The sequence below is a fragment of the Euleptes europaea genome, chromosome 3, assembly GCF_029931775.1.
Source record: "Euleptes europaea isolate rEulEur1 chromosome 3, rEulEur1.hap1, whole genome shotgun sequence".
Lineage (NCBI taxonomy): Eukaryota > Metazoa > Chordata > Lepidosauria > Squamata > Sphaerodactylidae > Euleptes > Euleptes europaea.
In genome coordinates, this window is record NC_079314.1 from 18,980,666 (window position 1) to 19,003,111 (window position 22,446).

Sequence of the window (22,446 nt, forward strand, 5' to 3'; positions counted from 1 at the left end):
CGTGTGTCAGAGATTCTGCTTTGAGATCCTCCCACTTTGAGGCTAAATCAGCATGACAGACAGGGCCTTTGGATTGGCTGTATCCAAGCTCTGAATGCCCACCTTAGTAACTTGCCTGACACTGAATTTGCAAACTATGTGCATGTATTTATATATATATATTTGTCCCGTCTTTGAGATGCCCTTTTGTAGTTTAACAAGTCATCTTGCTTTTATTCTCTTTTGCTTTATAAGACACATTCTGATTTTATGTTGGCTTTAAGATTCCCCAGTTTTTAAACTGATGCGTGAAATCATTCTACCTGCATATGTTTAATCTGTTGCTGATTTGTTCTTTGCAACTTTTTTTTGTTTAAAAATGGCTTTGCTGCTTTTCTTAGCTAATTTTTATTTGCATCCATTTGCTGGTGCAAAAGTGTTCCGCAGCCATTTATACGGAGGGGCAGGATGTTAATATTTTAAATAAGGGAATAAGCATTACTTTTCCAGGGCAGGCACAGCAATTCAAGTAAAACTCCTCATGATCTGGGAGGTGTCCCTCATCCTGTATAGACCAGGGCCCCCCAACCTTTTTGAGCCTACGGGCACTTGTGCCTAGTTTCAAAATTATACTAGGTCCCAAAGAGGGAAGTCAGGGGAGAGGCAGTAACGTCAGGCCAAGCCAGTACAGCAACAATATGTTGCAAATATGGTAAAACCATTCTGTCTCTCTTCTGGATTTGTGCTGGTTAAAGAACTGTAATGAATACATCACAATAGCCCTCTGGAGGGCTGTGATTGCATTGCTCAGATGTTTGCATTGCTCAGACATGGTTTTAGAACAGGAGGCGATGTGGTTTTGTTGCTCCAGAAGCTCATGATCTGAAGGCGCACAGAGATACTTCAGAGTTGTTCTTACATTTGCTTCCTGTGCCACAAGTTGCTGGGCTCATAATACTGGACTGACGGTCCTGGGAGAGGGGAACAAGCAGACCCCTTGCTGTCTTGCCACAGCTTAAGAGCAAGGATGAAGTAATTTAACAAATCCATGCGCCTTTCCTCACTCCTGAGTCCTCTGTGGAGGGTTAAGGGCCGGTGTGCCCTTAGAACAATCAGGCAGTTTTACTTTAGGCCGACTGAAGCTCCTGGGGCAAGCGTGTGGGGGAGGGACCCATAAGAGCCAACCGGACCGCTGTAAGATAAATCCCTCTGAAGTGCTTCCCACTGGAATCAAGCAGTTGGGGCTTTACTCCGCTGGACGATGCCCCCAAAGCAGAGCGGAAGGTGCATGGAATCTCTTGTTGGACTGCACCAATCTGGAAACGCCCTTGTGAGGAGGGAGGGGCTTCTGCCGACACTGAGCCCTCTTGGGGAAAGAGCAAGATCCCAGTCCAGTATCACCTTAAAGACCAACAAGATTTTCAGGGTTCAAGCTTACCAGAGTCAAAGCTCTATTTGTCAGATACTGGGGCTGTGGTTCAGTGGTAGAGCATTTGCTTGGCATGCAGAAGGTCCCAGGTTCTACCCCCGGCATCTCCAGTTAAAGGGATTAAGGTGATGGGAAAGGCCTCTGCCTGAGGCCCCGGAGAGCCGCTACCAGAGTAGACAAAACTGACTTTGATGGACCGAGGGTCTGATTCAGTATAAGGCAGCTTCCTGTGTTCAAGGTGCTACTGGACTGAAATCTTGCTTTTCTACTGGAGACCAACATAGCTACCCACCTGAAACTATCCTCTTGGGGAAAGACACCCTAACTTGCCGTTTCTCCTCCAGGGCTCCTGCCTTTCTGCAAAGGGTGACCTATAGATCTCCTCCTTCCTCTGCCCTTTATTTGTGGCTCTCTGCATCTCCTGCTTCCTTTTTCATTCCCTTCAAGCAGTCCTTTACTCATGAGGGGCTGGTGCTCAGTCGGTTTCCTCCCAGACGGCCTTAACCACCACTTCCTCTGTGACTCTGCTCTATCCTCCACCTCCTTCATTTTCTCTACCCCCCAAGATGCATCCCATCCTAATTCTTGGGGCTTCAGCCAGGTGGGGATGGCCCTGACCACCCCCCCATAACATGTTCAACTCTCTATTTGGCAAAATGTTCATTTAATTTACAGTGTAGTAAAGGTTACAGGTAAAAAGCCAAACAGTGTGAAAAGGCCTATTACACAAATGTACAAACTTCTGTACAGAGCCCCACGTCTTTCATCCCCCCCTTCCCTCCCACCCCGTGCCCCCTTTACCAGCCAAGACTGGCTTCAGAAATCTGAAAGTTAAAAGTCTGCGCAATCCCTGGGGAGCTGAGGATCTGAAACCAGCAAGCAGTAAAATTCCCAAAGGGATGGAATCCTGCAAAGTCACTTTAAATCTTTCCCTTTGAAATCTTGCAAGGGAATAAAATGCTGAGCTGCCACCAACCGGTTGTTACCCTGAAGAAGCAACACGGCTCGTCTATGAGCTGGGAAAGGTTAAACTAAAAAAATAAAATCACCCAGAACATTAGAGGTTGTGAATTATAACCGCAGAAGGCCTGGGAGGTTGAAATGCTAAAGCTCACGCACCACTGGCTACCACAACCTAAAAAAAAAATATACGTTATGACCATACAAAGAAGAAATAGCTCCAAGTTCACAAAAGGGCCTTTATGTACACCTTAGGAAAAAACCAGACAAAAGGAGATTGGAGGGGGCGGACTTTGAGACTTTTATCAATTCCAGATCTCAATATAATAAAAAAATGCCATCTCTATTTGGGGAAGCAACAGATGTGTTGAATTAACCCCCCCTCAAAACACATCTGTTCAGTCTGACAGTATCGGAGACAGGTAACTTTGGGTAGCTGCTATGCTTCTGAAACCCAGGGCGCAACCTGGCTGGGTTAATGCTGTTAAGGTCCACGGATTTCCACTGGAGAGAAGCGGAGCTGCTGAGTTCCGCTGCTGGAATCAACAAAGCAGAGAGCTCAGCTTCAGCTGAACGGTGTCTGCCATCTGCCACCTCGCCCTACATGGAGCGGCAAACTGCCAGAGATGCTGATGGGGTCTTTGACGTAACTGGGGAAGGCAACCAGGCAGCGTGATTGACAGGGGCCCAAGTCCAGATATGGAGACGCCTGAACGGGATGGTAACACAGGACTCCGGGACTGAAAGAGCTCCGGTTTCGTATGTACTTAAAGCCTGTACAATATACAGGTCTGGAACAGCTGCACGGTCTTTTCAGTTTTGGATTTGGAATGCGCCCCCCCCCCCCCCCCAGTCAAGCCTTATTCCCACTCAGCCGATAAGGCAAGTGAAAACTGTAGCCCGGCGCATGAGAGATCGGGGGGCTGTTTTTACCTCGGGCGACGTTCTTACCCGACAAAACTGTGTGCGTTATAATTAGCGGTTATCTGACCTACTTTTCCTTATGTGCCGGCTTTGGATTAGCAAACAGAGGTTGCTTCCACACAGAGGTTCTGTTCTTGGGGGGGGGGGGGAAACCACGAACTGCAATTGTTGTTTTTTTTGGTAATCAGCACATTACAGTGCGGTTGTTCATTTTTCACATCTTCCCCTGCATTGCTACGTATTTTCTCAAACTGGCTTTGGGATGAAATCTCCAGATCACACTCAAAAGCACCATTGGTCAAAGTGCGGACAGGAAGGGGCAGATTTCACTGCCTGCAATGGGCACTGTTTCTCCTCAAGCTAACACCCCCCGGGGCTTTAAAAAAATTGGCAGTAGGTATATTGTTATAGTGTTATTACACTACAGTGATATACCTATTAATGTTTTTTTTTTTGAATCAGCAAGAACTCTGGTGACTGGTGGGGGGAGGGCATAATTTCTCCTCAAGCAAAACCCTCCCTGGGGCTTTTTGATACCTTTTTAAAAGATTGGCAGTAGGTATATTGTTATAGTGTTATTACACTACAGTGATATACCTATTAATGTTTTTTTTTTAAATCAGCAAGAACCCTGGCGACTGGGGTGGTGGTGAGGGCAGCATTTCTCCTCAAGCAAAACTCTCCCTGGGGCTTTTCGGTACCTTTTTAAAAAGATTGGCAGTAGGTATATTGCTATAGTGTTATAACACTACAGTGGTGTTATAACCCTACTATTACTAAAAAAAATTTTGATCAGCAAGAACTCTGGCAATGGGGGGTGGGGGTGGCAGACGTGAGGGGGAAGCACGGAGAGCTCCCTTGTATGACACCATCGCGGCTGTGAATGCTTCTGCGTTCACACTGGCGACGAGTGCGCGGACCGGAAATCATCCTCCCATGGAAGGAACCAGAGACAAGCAGCCAGCAGCCTGGATTCTTCTGCAGAAAACCAAGGCACAGCAGAATTTCTTATCCAGCCGCCACAGCAGCTGGCCAGTCCCGTCTACATCCCAGAAAAGACGAGGGCTGCTGATTCAGCATCTTTTGCCTGTAAAGAGATGCTCTCAGGTTACCTAAGGATCACACACTATCTAGATTTGAAAGGTAGACTCAAAAGTGAAATTCCTTTGCTTATCTTTTTGGTGCTTTCAATCTAGGACACTGAGTAGCAGTTAATCCATTCCGTCCTTACTTCCTGTTTCACCATGCGTCCTGTCTTTCAGCGGCTCCTGCATGTACCTCAGCAACAAGAAGGCAGACTAAAACGCATTTTGCTGATCCTGAGATATAAGGGAATTTGTTTTCTCTTAAAGGAAGCTGATTCAGTCACAGTCCTGTTTTTGATTCTGGCCTGGTGTACGCCTTCTTTGGAGGGAGAGAGTTTCGTTCGAGAGCAGCGGGCAAAATTTGGCCCAGGTACTCAGCTTTCTATCGCTTCTGTGGCTCCATGACCAAACCACGAACGCTCTCACTGCGCATCACCCAACAGAGCACCCCTCAAACCCTCAGAGTAAAATAACCTCAGAGTAAAATAACCATGGAACTAGAATGGCGGGGCTAAATAAGAGAAAAGGGCTGTCGTGAGGTTCCACAGGCAGTGAGAGATATATTTGTGGCCACCTTTTGCTTCTTTGATGACATCGGTAGAACAGTTTTGAAGGTCGATCTCGAAGAGAAAAATCAGCCCTGTCGTTTGTCTACAACACAGTTCGGTCCCGAGTCTGAAAAATGCCTGTGGCGCTGGTACAGTTCAGTTTGCTGCTCCTTGAACTCAACCCCCCCTGACACACACATCCCAAAGCTCTCTGCACTTCAGATCAAGAGAGAAGGGGTGGGCTTCTTGCCTGGCCATGCCTCTTTCGCATACTTCTTTTTCTTGGGCTCATTCACAACTTCGGGATTAAAGACAGCGGGGTTGGGAGCTGGGTTCATAGCGACCGCGGACGGCGCAACCGGAGTCAAGTCCACATCAGGGGCGAGGTTAGGGTAGGGCATCGGCAGGCCCCCGATGAGCGCTGTGCCGTGGATGCTGTGGGACTGGGCGCCCGTCTCGTTGTGAGTAGGGGGCAGGCCGCCGTACAATCCTCCGCTGTAGGGAAAGTTCTGCATGCGCCGCGTCGCAGACTCATCCGTGCTCAGGGAGCCCGAGTTTTCCACTCTTTTTTTCTGTGGTCAGAAGAAACATTGATTTAATACAAATTCCCCAGTACAAGCCAAGTCAGAGGTGTCCCTGCTTACCCCCACCCACAAGTAAAGCCTGCCAGCTGGGGTTTAAGGCAATGGCATAGCTCCACTGCAGCGTTTCCATGGAGGGAAGAATTTCTGGGCATGGAGTGCAACTTTCTTGCCTCCCCTCCCTTCCTGCTGTGGTCCAGAACACCCAACCCCTGGAGACCAAGCCCTGTGAGGAAAGGCTAAGGGAGTTGGGAATGTTTAGTCTGGAGAAGAGGAGGTTGAGGGGGGGGGGGACATGATCGCTCTCTGTAAGTATTTGAAGGGCTGCCACTTAGAAGAAGGCAGGGAGCTGTTCCTGTTGGCAGCAGAGGATAGGACTCACAATAATGGGTTTACATTGCAGGAGGAAAGGTACCGGTTGGATATTAGGAAAAACCTTTTACAGTGAGAGTTGTTCAACAGTGGAATCAGCTACCTAGGGAGGTGGTGAGCTCCCCCTCACTGGCAGTCTTTCAGCAAAGGCTGGACAAGCACTTGTCAGGGATGCTCTAGGCTGATCCTGTATTGAGCAGGGGGTTGGACCAGATGGTCTGTATGGCCCCTTCCAACTCTGTGATTCTATGCCATGCTGTTCCTGGAAATCCCCCAAAATGTGCTCCAGTAGGTCCAAGCCAAAAGGCCACCAGCACTATCTGCCCCCCACGGAGGTATGTTGCCTCCGAGCATGGAGACTTCATCCAGTCATCCCAGGCAAGCCCCTGCCAGTCCAATCTCCCATGCTTTTGCCTAATCCCCTGTGAACACTGGGGCCATAGTCCTGCGACAATAAATTCTGTACGGTAATTCTGTGCCGTGTGGAGAAACACCTGGCCTTTCTGTCCTCAGTCTCCTGCCATAAACCAAGTTGAGTTCAGGCAGTCCTTGCCGCTAAAGGACTCTGCTGTAAAACTAGAAAAATGTAGTTTGCCCTTCTACAGCAGCAGATGTTTTCCTCCCCTTTTATTTAGAAAAGGTTTGTTCCTTTTCATTAAAAAAAAAATAGTGACGACACCCTTTGCAGGAGGAACTGTATGTCTGAGTACTGCCCAAGGAACTAAAATATCCTTCTTGTGAACATATCTCTGTGTATTAAGGGGGATTTTCTGAAGGCCAATCTTTCCTCTGTGTCAGACACAGATCTCTGCTATCTGACCAAATGCTATTATCACTTGGTAAGAACAAGAGCCATTTCTGTCCACCCCCAGACAGTTAGAATTCAATGGAAACCAATACTAAGAAAGTGGCTTCATAATAGCAGCACTGTGATGTTAAAATTTTTTCACTCAATTACATTTTTACTTTCACGAGTGCTCTTTGCAAGGTTCCTTTGCTTAGGAAACTGAAGGCTCATTTGTAGCAGGGCATGAGATTCTTAGAATGCCATCTGAATTACCATCGTAAACCAATGCTTTACACTAGGAGCAAAAAAAAGAGAGCGGGGGGGGGGGGAAGGAACGAATGTTGGTAGGGCAGCTGCAAAAAATGCAATTTGAGGGGGGCAGGCTGCAGGTCAGCAGTACGACACCAGCTTTGCTTGCGAGGCAGCCCCGGGTTTGATCCCTGGCATCTCCGGTTAAAAAGACTGATGGGAAAGACCTTTCTTCTCCTGAGACCCTGGAGAATGGCTGCCAGTCTGAGTGGACAATTCAGAGCTCAACCAGGAAAGGGCTGTGGCTCAGTGGTAGAGCGTCTGCTTGGCATGCAGTAGGTCCCAACTTCAACCCCTGGCCTCTCCAGTTAACAGGATCAGGTAATAGGTGATATGGAAGATCTTTGCCCGAGACCCTGGAGAGCAGCTGCCAGAGAATCCAATACTGTGACAGATGGACCAATGGTCTGATTCAGTCTAACGCAGTTTCAGATTTTCATAAAAGAGGCAAGTTATGACCTAGTTGTACAGCACATGATTTACATGCAAACAATCCCAAGCTCTGTCCAACGGTATCTTACATTCAACTCGATTATGTAGCTGCATTAAATGGTAAAATCAAAAACAACCACCTCTGTGTCATCCAGATCCTAGTCCAACACTCCAAACCATGACACCAAACTGAATCCAGCTATCCTAAGAAAGCTGAGATTCTTTAAGTCTGGAGTATGTAACATGTAGCTGGACCCCCCCCCCCACACACACACTTCTGTCCTCAAGGCATATTTACTGGTGGTGGTGGGGGGGTCAGAAGTGATGTGTACGTGGGGATCCCTCCTCTTTCCCTTCCAGGAAACAACTCACCAGGCCTCAGCAGGAATATGGCAAGGAGTTGGGTGGGGGTGTCAGAATGCAAACAGGCAGAGACCTGAACCTCCCACTCCATACAACATCTCACTGGATTCCAGGTACGTGCTGAGAATTCTGGGAAGACTGCACAATGCCCCCTCCTCCCCCAACAAGAAATGTCCCAGTTGGATCACTGAGGCTCACGTTCGCAAACACAAGATATTTCTCCATTACACCCCAAGGGTTCATAGAATCATCACAGAGTTGGAAGGGACCACCAGGGCCATCTAGTCCAACCCACTGCACAATGCAGGACATTTACAACTACACCCCCCCAGTGACCCCCTACTACATGCCCAGAAGATGACCAAGATGCATTCCCTCTCATCATCTGCTTAAGGTTATAGAATCAGCATTGCTGACAGATGGCCATCTAACCTCTTCTTAAAAACCTCTAGGGAAGGAGAGCTTACTACCTCCCGAGGAAGCCTGTTCCACTGAGGAACCACTCTGTCAGAAAATTCTTCCTAATGTCTAGATGGAAACTCATTTAATTTCAACCCGTTGGTTCTGTCCGATCTTTTGGGGCAACAGAAAACAACTTGGCACCCTCCTCTATGTGACAGCCCTTCAAGTACTTGAAGATGGTTATCATATTCCCTCTGTCTTCTCCTCTTCAGGCTAAACATACAGATGCAACTCTAAACGCCTGGGATGCAACAGAAAATTTCCTGTGGAGGGGAGAAGGGGGGACAGAATGCCACCTCTAAGCCCAGAGGAACAACTAAGAAGATCCAATCTGATCCCCCGGGCTCCTTAGTTACGTGGGGCCATAATGGAGCTAGGCCCCATCAAGGGGCAGCCCACTTTGCAGCAGTCAAAATTCCTTATGGCCCACCTAACTGCTGAGCCATCCCTGGTCTGAGGTGAAGAAACAACACAGGACAAACAATCCCTCCTTGGTAATACTCTTGTAAATATTTGACCACTTTGTCTGGTGGATCTGGCATTTCACATACTTTTCTCAGAAGACATTGCAAGCGACAGTCCTGTACAAGGACATTATTCACAACTGCCACCACCTTAACATTGCTGTTTCATAAAGAATATGCCTAGATCCATTTATGTGGACAGAAGCATGGTGTCATCTTGGGTGTCCCTAATTGGGCAGAACTGTGAAGCAGAAACATTGTAAATAAACAGAAATCGGCTATAATTCCATTTTTATTCCTAACCAGATTTTAAGCTGCAACAATTTTCTAAAACAGCAGCATACCTTCACCGGGACAACTGCAGTCTGTACCATGTTTCTGAAACGTCCAACAGAAGGGTCCACGTCCTCTGTATGGGTAAAGCGCATTAAAGCACAACAGTTACTTTATAAAACGGGTTATGAAAGGTGCATTCAGCCCTGGAGGAGAGGCACAACCATTCTCTAGGGGAAGGTACAGGTTCATGCAGGGATGCTCCTTACGAAAGACAGGGCTCTGAAGAGTAAGTCAAACTGTGGAACTCCCTGCCCCAGGATGTGGTGATGGCTGCCAACTTGGAAGGCTTTAAGAGGGGAGTGGACACGTTCATGGCTACTAGTAAAAATGGATACTAGTCATGATGCATGCCTATTCTCTCCAGGATCAGAGGAGGAGGCCTATTATATTATGTGGAACACAGGCAGGACAAAGCTGCTGCAGTTGTCTTGTTTGTGGGCCATAGAGGCACCTGGTTGGCCAGTGTGTGAACGGACTGCTGGACTTGATGGGCCTTGGTCTGATCCTGCATGGCTTTTCTTATGTTCTTGTGTTCATACCTATTCTCTCCAGGATCAGAGGACCATGCCTATTATATTAGGTGCCTTGGAACACAGGCAGGATGGTGCTGCTGAAGCCGCCTTGTTTGTGGGCTTCCTAGAGGCACCAGGTTGGCCACTGTATGAACAGACTGCTGGACTTGATGGGCCTTGGTCTGATCCAGCATGGCCTTTCTTATGTTCTTGTGTTCATACCTATTCTCTCCAGGATCAGAGGACCATGCCTATTATATTAGGTGACTTGGAACACAGGCAGGATAATGCTGCTGCAAGTCGTCTTGTTTGTGGGCTTCCTAGAGGCACCTGGTTGGCCGCTGTGAGAACAGACTGCTGGACTTGATGGGCCTTGGTCTGATCCAGCATGGCTTTTCTTTTGTTCTTAAGTAGAAAGGCTTGAGGGAAAGCTTCACGTATGACTGACTGCAGTCAACACGGGGAAGCAGAATCAAGGATGTATCTAACGCACTCACCTGGATTGATGATCTCATCATCATCGCTGAACGTTACTCTCGAGTTCTTCCGTTTCCGTTTTGGTCTCTGGATGTCCAAGTTCCCTTCTTCAATGGTTAATGTGGAGATCCTCTTGTTGTGGGCTGTGTTAAACTCTGTCAGGTTCTAGAGAGCCAAATGACTGACTGTGAGTACACAGCACCGCCTTAAGAAACTTAAAGGATAAATTCCGTTCTTCTCTAACCCCCCAAAAAAGAACCCGGGATTAGGTTAAAAGGGCAAAGGCGCTTCCAATGATGCTGGCAGGAGGCCAGGAGGACAGTTAGTTGCCATCGGTAGCCTGACCAGGCTGTTACCTGGCCTTGTCAAGGGCAAGAGGCTCATCTTTAACAGGTAAGTTTAGCTCAGAGGGGTCTAGAAGAGTTTGGCCATTCTCGTCAGCCTTTTTTGAAGGGCTGTGGCTCACTGAAGAGCATCTGCTTCACATGCAGAAGGTCCAAAGTTCAATTCCCGGCATTTCCAGTTAAAAGGACCAGGCAGCAGGTGGTATGAAAAACGTCTTCCTGAGACCCTGGAGAGCTGCTGCCAGTCAAAGTAGCCTTGCCGCTGGTAGGATATTTATTTATTTATTCTGTGATTTCTAGCCCACCTGCCCCGGCCAAGGCCGGCTCAGGGCGGGTTACATCATTTAAAATTTATACCAACAACATTAAAACTTGTAACAATAAAACACAATTAAAATCAAACAAAATCCAAAGATGGCGCAACAATCCAGTCATATTAGCCAAGCAAACAGGCAGGCATTTTCAATGTCAAACCTATATGTTGTATAGTGTATTTCTTTTAACTGTATACTATTGTATTGGTTGTCAGCCACCCTGAGACTGACTTCAGACGGGAAAGGGCGGCGGCGGCGGCGGGGGGGGACGGACGGACACAAATAAAAAAATACCGTATTTTTCGCTCCATAAGACGCACTTTTTTCCTCCTCAAAAGTGAGGGGAAATGTCTGTGCGTCTTATGGAGTGAATGCCGGCTGGGCGTGTGCGCATCGGGACGGCGCGAGCCGGCGTTCCCCGCCCCGATGGCCAGCTGGGAGGCGGGCGGGGCCGCACAGAGCCGGCTGGGCGCGTCCGCTGGCTCGGATATGGTCAGGTGCGTCCTATGGAGCGAAAAATACGGTGTATTGAGGCAGGGAACCTAAAAGCTGAGCTGCAAATTTATACAAAATACTGATATTTCGGCTCACACAATTTAAATGGTGACTAATCCAGGCTTTACACCAATAAGTGACAACAGGCCACACAATACAGAAGACAATTACGCTTCTAAAATGTAGAAATGTATGTGCGACCACTGAAGAAGGCCCCATAGGCCGAAATGCGTTTGGTTGTCTATTGGTCATTTACATATATTTATGATCATCAACCATCTTTGTAAATTAGCAATTATCTTTTTAGAGTATTTTAACTGATCAGCCTAATTTCTGAGCCTAGTGTTTTTAACAGATTGTACAGTATATAATGCCCTGACCTGCATGGCCCAGGCTAGCCTGATCTCATCAGATCTCAGAAGCTAAGAAGGGTCAGCCCTGGTTAGTATTTGGATGGGAGACCACCAAGGAAGCCCAGGGTTGCTATACAGAGGAAGGCACTGGCAAACCACCTCTGTTAGTCTCTTGCCTTGAAAACCCCATAAGGGGTCGCCATAACTCGGCTGTGACTTGACAGCACTTTACACACACACGGTATATAATAAGCAATATCAGTATTTTGTATAAATTTGCAGCTCATCTTTTAGGTTCTCTGCCTCTCTTGCTAAGGTTGAGTTTTTTTCCCTTTCTTGCTAATTCCATTAGTTAGGCAGGGGCCCGCAGCAAGCACTTTGCTTGCATAATGTCTCGGGTTCAATCCCCAGCACTTCCAATTAAAGGACCGTACAAGATCAGGCTCAAGATGAGGAAACTTGGTATGTTCACAAGAAAGAATGCCCAAGGGAAGGGCTGAAAGCAGCACATGTTGCTCACAAAAGGTCCTGGGTCCATTTCCTGGCATCTCCAGTCAAAGCCATCTCAGGTAGTGGGTTTTAGGGAAGATCCTTCACTTCCCTGGACCCTAGAGAGCTTTGGCCAGTCAGAGGAGATAATGTACTCAGCTAACTGCATTAATCATCTGGACTTGAATTAAAGGAGTTTCAAGGGCCATTTAGGTACTCACGTCTAACTCCGTCTCCTCTTCAGGCAGGCCAAGCAATCCCTTGAGCTCGTCGTCCTCCGTGGTCATTTTTTCATCTCCTTTCACTGCGGAAGGCAACGTCTGAGGCTTTTCTCTCAGAGTGTAGGCCCGCGTGGAGGCGCCAAACGAAACCGTCGAGTCGATGGGGATCTGCTGCGGCTTGTGAGGTTCCAAACGGATGTGGCCCAAAAACGTGCCATGTGCTGAGGGGGATGGAAAAGCACACACAGGCCATTAGCCATCAGTGTGCTTCTCGAAGCTTTGTGGAGAGTTACTGGATGGGGGAGATTCTTTAGAGCCGGCGTGGTTCAAGTGTGAGGTGTGAATCTGGAAGACCCTGGTTCAAATCCCCATTCTCCTATGGAAGCTTGCTGGGTGACCTTGAGCCAGTCACACTCTCTCTCGGCCTAACCTATCTCACAGGGTTGGCTGCTGTAAGGATAAAATGGAGGAGGGCAGAACGACATTGCAAGCCCCGCGTTGGAACCCCACTGGGGAGAAAAGATGGGTATAAACATCTAAATAAATAAATGTAACTCTCTCTCTCTCTCTCATGTTAGCATACCTTCAAAGCCATTGCTCTGTACCTATGGGAATGCCCCTTAAAATCATCCACTTTATTCCCGACCTTAGGTTGTCCCATAGTGTGGTGTTCATAACTGCGTGTGCCCCACCTCTCCAAGGCCAAGATGGCTTCTGATAGGGGGGAGGGGGAAGGACAAGAATACACCGAAATACCCAGAAGCAAATACAGCAGTAGCAACGCTTGCTCGACAGCTTCAAGCCTTGTTAGGCTTTGCACCTTCCTCTGAAAAACTGCAAGGGGGTCTCCCAAGCCCCCAGCCAGGGAGCTCAAAGTACCTGAGACATACCAAATCCGGTAACGGGCTTGTAACTGTGAGCCCCTACAAATAAACGCCAACGAGCTCCAAGAACTTCCTGCTGCCTCCCATCCCCAAACCCTCAGGAGCTTGGAGATGTTGCAACAATGGTTGCCACGGGAAATAAAAAGTCACTTGGAAATGATGCACAGCAGGAGGCTACCTCCAGAGCATCATTCATCTCTCCCTCCAACTCTCATCCTCCACAGCCATGGGAGGTGGTGTGTGTGTGTGTTTAAGGCTTTTTTAAAGAAGAAGAGGAGTTGGTTTTTATATGCTGACTTTCTCTACCACTTAAGGAAGAATCAAACCGGCTTACAATCACTTTCCCTTCCCCTCCCCACATCAGACACCCTGTGAGGTAAGTGGGGATGAGAGAGCTTGGAGACAGCTCTGACTAGCCCAGGGTCACCCAGCTGTCTTCGTGTGTAGGAGTGGGGAGACCAACCAGGTTCACCAGATTAGAGTCCACTGCTCCAAACCACCGCTCTTAACCACTATACCACTCTGGCTCTCAAGTGATGAAGTGAAACACTGGCCCATGTTTGCCATTACTTGAATGCAAAGAGAAACAGACACATGCCCCTCAGAAATAACAACTTCCACATTCCCTTCTGCTGCTCTACCCTCCCCCCCTTCCAAATTAAGTCAATTATCGACCGACTTACTGCTGTTGAGATCTATAAGAAAAACCCTTTTCAGATGTTTGTGGTAGACCAAGGCAGCATGGACCCGGGAGCAGGACTGGTGATCAATGGTGAAGTCACACAGATCGGGGTTTCTCCCAAAGAGATAGTATTTCTTCTCGTCAATTATCAGTTTCTGTGATAAGACATCAGACAGATGGCAACGTTAAGACTCCTGCACTTTTTCTGGCTGAAACTTGGTAAAAGCTTGGAGCCTAAGCTGAAAGAATCTGCTACCAAACTGTAGCATGTCAACTAGAGCAGGAGAACACAGAGAGACTGCATCCTACCCCAGAAGACTGAGGATACCCCTAACAGATTAGATGACGCTGGAAGTGAAATAGGATCCAGCAAGTTTGATGAATGGAACTATCTTTGGTACGATTTCTGCATTTCACACCCCGTCTACTATTTAAATGAAGAATGGAGAAACTAGTTTGAAAACACCTTCAGTAGCACAAGTGGGGAAAAAATGCTTCAATTCAGTAACAGCAATGAGTCCCTGTCTTTCCCTAGGCACAATCTTGGAAGGCCTACGTCAAGCCAAATATGTTATTATTTATTTACTTCGTTTGCACCCCACCTTTCTACCCAACAGGAACCCAAGGCAGCTTACATCTCCTCCATTTTAACCTCACAACAACCCTGTGAGGTGGGTTAGCCTGAGCTTCCATGACAGAGCGGAGATTCGAACCTGGGTCTTCCAGATACTAGTTTAGCACTCTTAACCACTACACCACACTGGCTCAAATATCTGTGCAGCTTCCTAGACAGGATCCATCTTTGCTCGGATAAAACTATTTTAGGTCCTTGAAGCGGCATAATAGCAGCCTTCCATCAGAGTCTCACAGAAAATCTGTAACATTAATGTTTCTGGACCTTACAAAGCTTACTAGAATAGCAATAGGACCACTGTAAACTCTGCCCAGCTGAGACTAAGCATAATGGGACCAAACCTAATCTTGTTTATGGGCTTGAATGGCCCTGACTTTTGGGTGACTCACAGGTGGCTCCACCCACCACCCCATTCACAATTTGCTCTGCCTTCTCATTTCATAGACCCCCATTTCCTTGATTAAATTCTGGTAAGGCAAATATTCCCCTTCTCCAGGAGATCCATCAAAACCAAAGCAATGGCATCCTACAATAATAATTCAGCGGCTACATTGCACTTTACAGCATAACCCTATGCAGAGTTACCCCGGAGGCTTATCACACCCAATCCAGGAAACGTGTGGAAAACACCTTAAAAGCATTTGTCCTGGATGTGAGTTCCAATCCCCCCCGCACTCCTGCCCGTTCTAACGTCTCTGAAATGTCTGCTTTCAGAGCACACTTCCAATAAAATAGCACGCACACAAGAGAGAGGGGGGCGTGGCGGGAGCAACACGTAATCTTGACGTTGCTTTGGTTCCCCTCTACCTCCGCCCCTCAGCATTTTGGTGCGCCTGCGCGGGATCGTTGTTGCAACGGGACGATAGGACAATGGGCTCACGTTTTCCCCCGACGCCTCTAGTTCTCGCACACACACAAACCTTTGTGCACATACAGAACTCTCTAATCAGATTGAATTGTAACCAACTAGTGAAACTAATGGGGGGGGGGAAGGTGCCCTAGAAGTTGGGTGGTTGGGAAAACAGAGGGGTCTTGCAATCAATCGGGACCCAGAAGCAGAATAGGGAAAGTCCTTCTGCCTAGAGATTGGGGGGAAGGGTGCACTAGAAGTTATCATGGTTTAAATAAAGGGGGGGCTTGCAAGTGTACACTTTTATTTCTCCAATTACCAGAGGCTGCCAGGAATGCTCGCTGTGGTGGTTTGGAGGTTAAGAAAGGGTTTTTTTCCCTCCAAAAACATGAGATTCCCATTGAGGCTAGGTAGAGAGCAGACAATTGCCCAATGTGATGTGGGGGGGGAATGCTTGGCAATACAATCCACCCGCTCATGTTTAAGTGATGGTACAGTCTAAGCACAAACCAATCAAAAGGATTGTGCACAGCTGAAATTGTCCCATCTGGGATCCCATAGCCTGCTCTCTTCCACCCCCTCCCCTTCGTCTCAACGAACAAGCCTCCCTTTGACCCAAGGATAGCAAAAGCAGGTGGCGATAAAAAAAATGGAGGACACAAGCAAATAAAGTACAAGATTGACCAGAGGAGTGACCACAAGATTGACCAGAGGGGGAGGGGAGGTGTGACCAGGAGGGGAGGAGTCAGAGGCAGCTGGGAAAAGTGGGCGTGGGCAGAGGGAAGGGTCCTCAAAGCATCTGAGAGTTATCGCACCCAAGGCTAGAACGTTATGGGAACGGGGTAAGTTTTTAAATCGCCATAAAACTGTTTGGGGATATTGCAGGCTTTATATGCTTCCAAAACAGTTTCATGACCAAAATGGGAAATGTGGTGCGGGGGGGAAGGAATGTTCAGTGTTATAAAGGATTCACAAACATTCCCTGGACTGGGTGTGATAACCCCCCCAGTCTAAGGAGATCGATGGCTAAGACTGGAGTAATGATACACGGGACCGCACTGCAACCCTAACTCATTCAGAGTTACTCCAAATGAAGCCTGTTGATTTAAATTGGCTTCAACTGAGGTAACTGCATAGGAATGGGCTGTCAATTACCCATACAAGGCAGTATGCCTACTTATTCGGAACTAAGCCCAATTCAAAGGGATTACTGTGCAAAGCAATGAAAATTCATTTCCTGCTAGGAAGACAAAAGGGGACCTCAACGTTTAACAATGGATTTAAAATGCAGATACAGCCAGAATATCCGCCTCTCTCACACCTCTTATTTCACAGGTTTCCTAGAGCTGATATGCTGTGAATTGAATACAGAATCCTAGCGATGCCTTGCGGCAAGCAACAAAAATAGCCAAGAACAACACCCCATAACATCATTACCTCGTTTGGCACCTTCAGCTTCTGTCAGATCACACTGTGGCTACTGTGGAATCGCACAACCCTCCCCCCCAGCTGCTATTATAGCACAATTCCAGCTGTGCTGACACCAAACACTATGCAAAAAAAAAAATTGTGATTTGAATTAACCAACATAAGAAAAACATTCAGAGCATCTGGGAGTGGTTTCCAGCAAGAACACGCCAGTATCCACTTGAGTGGCAACAGTATCAGCAGAAGACACAGCTGGGCAACCTTCCAGAACAGGCTTAGGTAGCAGTGGACACCCAGATAACAAAACGCTAAGCTTTCAGCATTGCTCTCCGGATGGCACTGGTGACAAAATTACAAAGAACTAGTCAAGGGGGAGAAAGTTGGAATAGATCGGGAACTGCTTTACTTTAAGATCTAAAAACTCTCTGTGCCTCTGAGCTATAACCCAGTGTGTTTCTTTGCACGCTGAGCTTTAATACTTCAGGGCTTGATTTAATGTCGCACTTTTTGGACCCAGCCATCACTGGCTATCCCTCTGAACTCTAAACGAGCGCTGGAGGAGAGATGGCTTGGTTAGTATCAAGTGCTGCTCAACAAACCTGTAGGGGTGAAACTCATAATTCGTACACATGAAGTTGCCCTATACTGATTCAGATCCTTGGTCAATTAAGGCCACTCGAACTGGCAGCCGCTCTCCAGGGTCTCAGAATATCACCTGATCCTTTCTAAGATGGAGATGCTGGGGATTGAACCTGGGACCTCGTGCATGCCAAGCAGATACTCTGCCACTGAGCCACGGCCCCTCCCTGATTGTAGCTGCCAGTCAGAGTGTGATTGCTTTCAGGTTGGCAGTACAAAGAGCAGATCCAACACAGAAAACTGCTTACAAACCAAACAGTTGGACCACGCGAAAAACAGGCGGTGAGAGATGCAGGAAACATTAGCCATCTCAAAGAGTTATTGTAAGGATGGACAAAACATAAATCTAGATCCAACATGGCAACAGGTTTAACATAGAGTCTGCCACAGATGCTCTGGGACTGAGCCACCCTCTGAACACTGTCTGCTGGATTTTCTGCTTCAGGTGGGTAGTTGAAGCAACTAACACCAGAAGTATATTCCTTCACAACTATTTCCATACCTCAATAAGTTTGTCTCCTTTGACTACATCCAAGTGCAGCCCTGGTGGAGGTTTTCCTGCCCTGGGGGAAAAAATAGAAACATGTTTTCTTTAGGAATGGTTAAAAGTAGCCTTTGTTAAGTAGTCCAGTTATCAACAGATCTAAAGTTACTATGACAACAAAAAGCTCTCATAACTAACAGGCATTTCAGCTTTCACTCTTGCTTTTCGTTATGAGAAGTAATAGTAACTGTGCTTGCTTAAGCTCCCACAATTTTATTTATTTATATATTGCCTTTCCAACTGAGACTCAAGGCAGATTACAAAATATAAAAAACAATAAACAAGACAACACAAGACATCCAGGAAACAGTGGAAGAAGAGCAGGGTGATGAAATTAGAAAATGATGCAAACAAAAAACAGTCTTATGGAGTGATATACCAAAGGCTGAAGGCAATGTAGTAAAAGAAGATACATACAATAAACAGTGCAATAGACCACAATCCTTTCCTTATAAAATCACCCTTCTGAACCATTTCACTATACTACAGCTCTGTTCTGATATTAGGCAGGGGGATAACTGGGTGTTTGGACTATGAAATTTGGGGTTCCAGTGCAAAACCACAGAGCTATTGCTAGTTCCTCAACTTAACTGAAATGTACAGTTAGTATCTTTGGATGTATAGCTGGATCTTTGTACTCTGCCAGCAGAAGCTAAGCTCTACACAAACCTTAAGAGCAGAATCCAAGAATTTACTGACATGCATCTTTCTGTGAGAACACCCACTACTATTTATCCCATTTGGGAAATGGTGGGGGGAGGCACAGGATTGTGTCTGTCACTGTGATGGTAGACACGTCTGTTATTCAAGAATTATTCTATCCCCCACACGTGCACTTATGTTCAGAGAAATCCTCATGTCTTCTCCATTAGGAAGATCAAATTCTACTAAACTTTCAGAAGGAGGTCTGACAAATTCTCATCTGTTATGTTTTCCCATCATTTCTTGCCTCATTAACAGAACTCAAACTGACTTCCCGAGTTGTTTCCCAGAGAGGGGTAACTCTTCTTGCATAGCAAAGAAAGAAGCAACTAGGTGTGCAAAAACATCCTCTACAATTTCCTTTCCTGTGTGTGTGCGTTAAGTGCCGTCAAGTCGCTTCCGACTCATGGCGACCCTATGAATGAAAGTCCTCCAAAATGTTCTATCTTTGACAGCCTTGCTCAGATCTTGCAAATTGAAGGCTGTGGCTTCCTTTATTGAGTCAATCCATCTCCTTTCCTAGGGATGGACATTTGCTTCTGTTGAAAGCAGTGATGTGGAGTGGAAACATTTGCAGAAATTTTTTACAATGGTATATTTTCCCATGGAAAATATTCCACCCAATGTATGTAAATGCTGTCTGTTTATAGTGGTCAGGGCTGTTGTACTGAAAAATGTGGGACATGAAGCATGGACAAACCCCAGTGCTTGTGCATGGTCCAGGCTTGTACATAATGTATCTGCATACTTTTGCTAACATTATTTAAAGGGTCACCTTAAGTCGGATGCGACTTGACTGCACTTACACACACACACTATTTTATTTATTTAAATTCAAATCATGGGTGCATTTTGTGTATGCAACAACTGTTAAGAGCACACATACTATGACTTGTACCCTACAGCAGAAAAAACAGCATGCAGTTGTAGGATAGGTACACTGTGGTGCACATCCTAAATTTCTTTTTTTTGGTGCCATTAAGTCACATTTGACTTATGGCAACCTCGTAGGGTTTTCAAGACAAGAGATGTTTGGAGGTGGTTTGCCATTGCCTGGCTCCCCATCACGACCCTGGTATTTCTTGGAGGTTGTCCATCCAAAGACAAACCACGGCTGACCCTGCTTAGCATCTGAGATCTGAGGAGATCAGGCTAGCCTGGGGCTATCCAGGTCTACACAGAAATGCCGTCACAGCTCCAGGGAGCTGCATTTTTCCCTACTTTGGTCAAAAGCCCCAATTGGCATTGCTACCCAAATTTTACCCTTCATCCACATGAAGTAATTCCTGTTAATTACCTTTTCTCCAAGATATCAGCCACTGGGCCAAAATAACAGCGCAACCCCTAAGCAGAGTTACATCCATTTAAATGACTGTGTTTAAAAGGTGTCACTCTGTTTAGGACTGTACCGCTCTCATGGTGGAGGAAGAGGAACATTTCCCAAATGCTAAAGGGTTGGCTGGGGCGCAAGTAGAAATCCTTCCCTCCAATATTACGCCCCAGTCATATTCAGTCATAAGGCAATGGAGTTCTCATCAGACTCTTTCGATAAGCGTATATCCCATGCACAGCCGCCCTTTTTAACTTCGCACAAGGAACATGCTTTCTGTCCATGATTTGCACACACTCTCTGTAGCAAGGCACATGCACCCTGCACATGCTCAGAGGCACCAGCTTGGTGTAAGGAATACTCACACTTCCCACGCTCAGAGGCACCTTTAAAAATTACTCAGCATGTGCAAGGGCAGAGGGTAACAACGCAAACCGGTTCCGGGGGTTAAGCCTGGCCGGATATCTGTCAGTCCCCTCTGTCTCCCCTCCATCCAAGAGAGCTGCAGCGGCGGCACTCTGGCCCTCCCCATCACTACTGCCATTCCTGCTCCCTCTCCTCAAGGGATCCAGCCCCCTCTGCCTCGGCGAGCACCGTCCCCGCTCTCCACGGCCGCAGGGCCCCCACCCTCACCAGCTCGGGCAGTCAAAGAGGGGGAGGCTCCCGCCGCCACCGGCAGAGTTCGCGTTCGCCGCCATCTTGCGACTTCCCCCATTCAGCAGCGCGCGGGGCAGGCTGGGAAGCTGGAAGACCCGGCGGGAGGGGGCGCTCCCGGCATGCCTCGCGCGGAGGCCGGCAGGGGTTGGGAAGAGGGGCGGGCGGTGGCGCGTCTCGAGCGCGGCGTCATGGCAACGCCGCGAAAAGAGCGGGAAGGCGAGGGGGGAGGAAGGCTGAGCTTTCCTTGGGGGTTGAACGTTCGGTCCTGTCAGTCGCGGGCCGCCGCCATTTTGGCGGCCCCGGCTGACTGACGGAGAACGGAACCCGAGAGCTGGAGATTCTGGAAACGGGAGTCTTTGCCAAAGAGTTTATTCCCCCCCCTCCCGTCACATTTTTTTTATTTTATATAAAAGGGATACAGAAATGGGGGAAAAAAGGAAAGGGGAAATAAAACATAACGCGTTACATCTTCTGAGCCGTGGCATGATTTATGTTTTTTAAAAAAGGAAACAGTATTATATATTCTGTCATTCAACTTAAACATTGTAGCATCTCACATACACGGAGGAAAGATAAGGGGGAAATTTTTATCATCAAGACCTAAGGTTGCCAACCTCCAGGTACTAGCTGGAGATCTCCCGCTATTAGAACTGATCTCCAGCCGACAGAGATCAGTTCCCCTGGAGAAAATGGCCGCTTTGGCAATTGGACTCTATGGCATTGAAGTCGCTTCCCTCTCCAAACCCCGCCCTCCTCAGGCTCCACCCCAAATACTTCCAGCCAGTGGTGAAGAGGGACCTGGCATTGAAGTCCCTCCCCTCTCCAAACCCCCCTTCCTCAGGCTCCACCCCAAATACTTCCAGCCAGTGGTGAAGAGGGACCTGGCATTGAAGTCCCTCCCTCTCCAAACCCCCCTTCCTCAGGCTCCACCCCAAATACTTCCAGCCAGTGGTGAAGAGGGACCTGGCATTGAAGTCCCTCCCCTCTCCAAACCCCCCTTCCTCAGGCTCCACCCCAAATACTTCCAGCCAGTGGTGAAGAGACCTGACATTGAAGTCCCTCCCCTCTCCAAACCCCGCCCTCCTCAGGCTCCACCCAAAATACTTCCAGCCAGTGGTGAAGAGGGACCTGGCATTGAAGTCCCTCCCTCTCCAAACCCCCCTTCCTCAGGCTCCACCCCAAATACTTCCAGCCAGTGGTGAAGAGGGACCTGACATTGAAGTCCCTCCCCTCTCCAAACCCCACCCTCAAACTCCACCCAAAATACTTCCAGCCAGTGGTGAAGAGGGACCTGGCACTGAAGTCCCTCCTTCTCCAAACCCTGCCCTCCTCAGGCTCCACCCCAAATACTTCCAGCCAGTGGTGAAGAGGGACCTGGCATTGAAGTCCCTCCCCTCTCCAAACCCCGCCCTCCTCAGGCTCGCCCCCAAAACCTCCCACCGGTGGTTAAGAGGGACCTGGCAACCCTATCAAGACTCCAGCTCTACCGCCTATCTTAAACATTTAAACATCTTATCTATCACTTCTGATTGTCATATAATCAGTCACTAGTTTTTTGTTTTTTTATATGGTGGTTGTGAAAGAGTTTAGGAGGGATTTTTAATTTCTGTTTTGTTTTAAAGCGTCCAATGAAGTTTAAACACCGTGATTGAAAGCGGCCACCACACGCAAAAGCAGGGTCTTGTAACAGAAGTGCAGGAAGAGGAAATTTCAGCTCGTCGAAAGCCTCCCCCCTTTCACCAAACAGGGAATCTTGTGGCGGCTTAAAACATACACGCTCACGTAAAAACATCTTAGCATAAACTTTTGTAGGGTACGTGAGGTGTATTTCCATCAGAGTGGACTGTAGTCTGTGAAGCT

At 47.6% G+C, this 22,446-nt stretch overlaps 1 protein-coding gene and 1 non-coding gene across 2 annotated transcripts; both read right to left on the reverse strand.

The window, feature by feature from the left end:
• Positions 1-5,121: 5,121 nt before the first annotated feature.
• PPP1R8 (protein phosphatase 1 regulatory subunit 8) lies at positions 5,122-20,669 on the reverse strand. Its single transcript, XM_056846986.1, has 7 exons — positions 20,563-20,669; positions 17,856-17,916; positions 13,804-13,957; positions 12,237-12,457; positions 10,041-10,185; positions 9,040-9,104; positions 5,122-5,497 (listed from the first exon to the last, which is right to left on the reverse strand). The coding sequence occupies exons 1-7, from the start codon at positions 20,625-20,627 to the stop codon at positions 5,144-5,146; spliced, it is 1,065 nt and encodes a 354-aa protein (XP_056702964.1). The 5' UTR covers positions 20,628-20,669; the 3' UTR covers positions 5,122-5,143.
• On the reverse strand, positions 17,138-17,303 carry LOC130475901 (small Cajal body-specific RNA 1). Its single transcript, XR_008933272.1, has one exon. It is a non-coding gene; the product is annotated as a small Cajal body-specific RNA 1 (non-coding RNA).
• Positions 20,670-22,446: the final 1,777 nt, after the last annotated feature.

Bases quoted from the DNA above. Each gene is read 5' to 3' on its own strand.
- PPP1R8 (XM_056846986.1), bottom strand. From the start codon at position 20,627: ATGGCGGCGAACGCGAACTCTGCCGGTGGCGGCGGGAGCCTCCCCCTC. The intron at 17,917-20,562 runs GTGAGGGTGGGG...TTTTTCCCCCAG, and splicing joins CTCTTTGACTGCCCGAGCTG to GGCAGGAAAACCTCCACCAG. The intron at 13,958-17,855 runs GTATGGAAATAG...GTCTTATCACAG, and splicing joins AAGGAGACAAACTTATTGAG to AAACTGATAATTGACGAGAA.